General features: G+C 41.3%; 1 protein-coding gene across 1 annotated transcript in view; it reads left to right on the plus strand.

Annotated features, from left to right (window-relative positions):
* The window catches only part of LOC108790580 (cytochrome P450 3A9-like), a 36,804-nt gene that overhangs the window by 13,506 nt on the left and 18,433 nt on the right, over positions 1-4,865 (plus strand). The window contains exons 5-7 of the mRNA XM_018560881.1: positions 1,532-1,645; positions 2,251-2,339; positions 3,641-3,789. Coding sequence (XP_018416383.1) covers positions 1,532-1,645; positions 2,251-2,339; positions 3,641-3,789 — 352 coding nt within the window. The remainder of the gene's footprint in view (positions 1-1,531; positions 1,646-2,250; positions 2,340-3,640; positions 3,790-4,865) is intronic.

Here is a 4,865-nt window from a genome sequence, read left to right on the forward strand (position 1 = left end):
TAACCCGCCGGAATCGTACGGTACAGTAGAAATGGTCGCACACCTTCCATACACTGTACGATTCTTGTACGATAGCGGGATTTCCCGCGATTCTCGTACAGTGTATGGGCACCTTAAGGAAAAGTATTGAGTAATTTCATGAGAAGTAAAATAAGGTCAGTGTGGGTTATACAGGGATAATCTTTAATTAAAATTTGGATTTCTGCTCTAGACTATGGACCATTATTATTTGATTTGCTGATATAGTGAATAATCAACGGCCTTCATATATTCAAGCACAACAGTGCACTGTTTTCTTCTTGTTTTTGTTTCTATTAGTTGGGTCAATGTGTGTTTAAACTATATCTAAAGTTATCTTTTGAGATAGAGTGGGGAGGGGTTAAAACCTCTGCCAGGTTTATATTATTGTCTGCATCCCATCTGGCAAGTGTGTAACTACAAATCATGGGGCCTCATAGCAAAACTTTGGGTCCTTTCCCCCTAGATACATTTCACTGTAGCAGCTGGCATTGTCAGCTGTGAAAATATGTGTCATTGATCTTAACATAAGGTATGTATCAAGGACAGGCAGCAGGAGAGCTGTCACCATATCCAGTACTACTGGAGAGCAGTGCTGGGGGTAAAAGTTAAGTAGCACTAATCATAACCAGAATTATATTTTATATTATGATAAAATCAATAATACTCTTCAGCCCTAATACAAACTTCTTTAAAGGAGAACTATGGGGTCAGTAGTTTTCAAACTAGCGTCCTCCCGTTACCCTAAGCTCAGTATACCTCGAGCTACAGCTCGCGGTATACTGAGACGCCGCAGCCGGAGCGGATCCCGACCTGGACGTCGGGATCCGCCCAGCTGCGTGAGTGACAGCTGGCTCTGCCTATCTAGAGGCAGAGCCAGCTGTACCCGCCCCCTCCCCCGTCCGTTCTGCCAGTCAGCGCTGGCAGATCGGAGCGGGGAGAGGGGAATCCAGCCCCTCCCCCTGTCACGGCAGAGAGCCGTGACAGGATCGAGAGGTGAGCGAACCCGGTATGTGTTCGCTCACCTCCCGATCTACTGAGCCGACCTGTGACAGTCTCATTGTCACAGGTCGGCTAGAACTATGAGGTGAGTGGAAATCACTAATCTCATAGTTCTCTTTTAAAGTCTAGCTTCAATAAACCTTTTTTGTAGAACTACAAACCTCAGCCCTCCTATAAAGTTTTAACAGCTCTGGGATTTGTGACTGCATTAGGCATAGGGGGTTTGTTTCAATCTGTAGTAGAAGTACAGAGAGCAATAAATATACACTGCTAAAGCCGGTCGTACACTGCTTAGATTTTTTAAAGAACTTTTGTTCACCTTTCTATCAGTTGATCAGGTCAAATTGACGATCAATTTTGACCATAGTGACGAGAAAACTCGAAAGAGCAGAATTTTTCTTGAACAAACAAAATTTTAACAGTGAATGTGGTTTCCGTTCGGGAATCTTCATATATTTTCCTCATTTCTGATAAAATTTGAAATCAAAGATTTTTTTTTTGTTTCATGCAGAATTTTGGTCTTAATCGCCCTTTTGAATCAGCCCTCGCAACTGTTGAGGATGACCAGTGGAAAAGGATTCGTACAGTGCTCTCACCGACGTTTACCAGCGGGAAACTGAAGGAGGTAAATGTTATATTACTCAGCTTCTGTATATCTGTTAAACCAGTGGTTCTCAACCTTTCTAGGGCTGGGACCATTTGGTAACATTTGCCAAGTTATGGTGACGGAGCACTGGACTTTGGCCTTAGTAACGCACTGGACTCTGGCCTTAGTAACGCACTGGACTCTGGCCTTAGTAACGCACTGGACTCTGGCCTTAGTATTGCACTGGACTCTGGCCTTAGTAACGCATTGTAATATTTTTAGCAGTAAAACAGCACATTTGTATGAAAATACAAACCAAACATCAAGCGTCACGCAGCTTTCAGCAGCTTTCAGGCCGCGGCTGCTGCAGCGACATCTGGTGGCTGGGGAGTAACTGACACTGACACTGCTGTGCTAGAAGGAGGCTGAGGAGCCTCTCACCTAGCGCAGCAGAAGGCACACGGCAACCCATTCAACAGGGGATTGTGACCCACAGGTTGAAAACCGCTGTCAAACTGTTTCTTTGTGGGCTGCTATTTTAAGATTGGTGAATAAATAATGTTTTCTACAGGATATTATTAACTTTTGCATTTCTGCACAGATATAGAATTCAATTATTCTGAGCTGAAATCTCTACTCTTTAGATGTTCCCGATAATGAAGGACTATTCTAACATGCTGGTCAACAACATTCAAATTTATGTTGAAAAAGATGAGCCATGTCCAATGAAGGAGTGAGTCTATTCATTATAAATAAAATCATATTAAAGCTGAACTCCAGGCAGCTATTTCAAAAAGAACAAGCACTACAACACATGTGTGCTTACAGTGTACATGCTGACAAGCACAGAATGAGCGGGTAGATGACTTCATCATTACATCTTTGCTCTTTCATTGTCCAATCAGCACCTTGAGGGTGCTGCATTGAAATGTTAAATATAAGGCTGTTCTATCAGCCAGAGATTCTTGGATCAGAAAGTTTACTGTAGAGAATACAGATTCTTTAGCGGGGAAAACATTTTCTTTATATGCGCTTTAAAGATGCATGTAGTTGCTTGCTTGGGGCTCAGTTTGAGCTATGCTCATAATGTTGTCATTTCTAAGACAAATGGGCTTTTCTTTCTTTCTGTGTTTGGTATGAATTATTGTTGGCTCTGCTCAGATGGGGTGCCACCATCAAAAATTCCCATAAACATGGAAATAATAATATATGAAAGCTCACTGCCCCTATAGCAGCTGCAGGGGGTGTACAAGCTATGGCTCCATCCAACCATATAAGTCTTGTAGGGGCTGGACATTACGCTCCCTTTTATCCTAATTATGAATTAATTTGCTAATATTGATAATATACATTCAATAAAGTCAGGCTCAATAGTTAAACTTTGGAAAACTGCTCCTTTATATTCAAGATGGTTCACAAACCAAGGTTTGCACATTATGCCCAACCTGACTAACAATCTAAATGATGACTCAGTGCTCAAGTCAAGCAGTCAGGATGAGCCTGCATCCAGCATCCATCTTGTAGGCAGCTATAAATATCTAGTTATTGCTATAATTATTATTATTGAGCGTGAAGGCTCCATTTACTGTTCATAGCTTGTTCATTGTGCTTCTGAGTTAGGCCTGGTTCACACCTGGGCGTTTTACATCGCGTTCCTACGCTCTGTAAAACGCTCAACATGTGAAAACCAATAATTGCCTATGGGCATGGTTCCCACCTGGGCGTTTTACAGCACGTAGGAACGCGCTGCAAAACACCCTACGCCCAAAGAAGTACAGGAGCTTCTTTGGGGCGTATTTGCTGTGCGTATCCATTGGGATACAGCCAGGTAGCCGTCGGAAACGTGCGTTTGTCGCTTTTTTTTTTTACTGCGAATCGACAAACGCGCATATTCGATACGCCTGGGTGTGAACCCTGCCTTAGTCATTGGAAGAACATCATATTTCCTGTAGGAGGAACAGACTTCTAATTGACTCTGTATGATCATGTGCAGTATAATGTGTACAGACTCACTTTCTCATTTTCCCTTTCTAGTGTTTTGGGAGCTTACAGTATGGATGTTGTCACCAGCAGTTCCTTTGGTGTACATGTTGATTCTTTAAACAAGCCTAATGACCCTTTTGTTGCAAAGACCAAGCAGTTTCTAAAGTTTGGATTATTCAGCCCTTTGCTTATATTTGTAGGTAAAGTAGATTTTTTTTTACAGCCCTTTCACATTAAGATGTAGCTCCAGGCAGCAAAGTACACAGCATTTTCTAATTCTGTCCTGTCAGTCTTTGGATTTACACACATCTGTCACACTGTATAGTTAGGAAGATTACTTTACTGTTTCTTGGTTCGGCTTTCCGGCTCTCTGGGTCATTGGAAATAGATGACGATGCAATCAGCTTTCCATTGAGGAGGCTGGAGGGTTCTGCAGGAAAGTGCAAAGTAACTCATTTATGAGTTGTTTACTTGATGTTTCACTTTTAGTTGAATGCAATGTCTCGTCTTAATTTGTTTGTATCTTAATGTTAGATAAAAGTACTCAGCTCAATTTTACCACAATGTTTTGCATAGTCCATTTGTACAAAACCTATTTCTGCAAAACCAAAAAAGTATTCTGCAATGCTCACTCAGCCTTTTGAAAAACATCTGTGAAGAGCATATTATACAAAGTACCTTCTAACTGGACCATTTTTGCATGATTAGATTTGAGGAGAGGCTTGTGTACAACCAGAAAATAGTTTTATTGTCTTAGAAGCAACCTTTAATGAGAGAAACATTGATTGCTGACATCTTGTTGTGAAAATACTGGTTGCCATTTTGAAACCTGTGTCAGTTTTTTGTCACAAACCCCAAACATGTAAGCAGATAAGGCTTCTGACTTTACTCCAACTTTTCTGACATCCTGATACATACTTATTCCAGGCCAGTGGCTCAGAAAATATTGAAGCCAGAGGGATAACATCAGCTGATTAACTAGTATTTTCTGTTAGAAGGTTAGCAGGAACAACCCCTATATTTATGCTAGTTTATAAGATGTTGAGATGCATATTCCAAGTAAAAAATATTGAGCACTCACAATTTACATGTAGTTATCTTGTTTTTTCTTTTTTTTTTGCATTGGGAACCATTAGTTTTGCCCCATAAAGCATAGAGAGCGAGATGGGTGATGTGCTACCCACACTGGTGAAGTGGAGTGGTGCTAAACCCATGACCTAGTTAGACCCTGTCCATGACACTGTCAAATGTAGGGTTTTCGAAACCTGTGGTACCC

The sequence above is a fragment of the Nanorana parkeri genome, unplaced genomic scaffold (assembly GCF_000935625.1).
Source record: "Nanorana parkeri isolate BGI_ZX_2015 unplaced genomic scaffold, ASM93562v1 scaffold483, whole genome shotgun sequence".
NCBI classification, from domain to species: Eukaryota; Metazoa; Chordata; class Amphibia; order Anura; family Dicroglossidae; genus Nanorana; species Nanorana parkeri.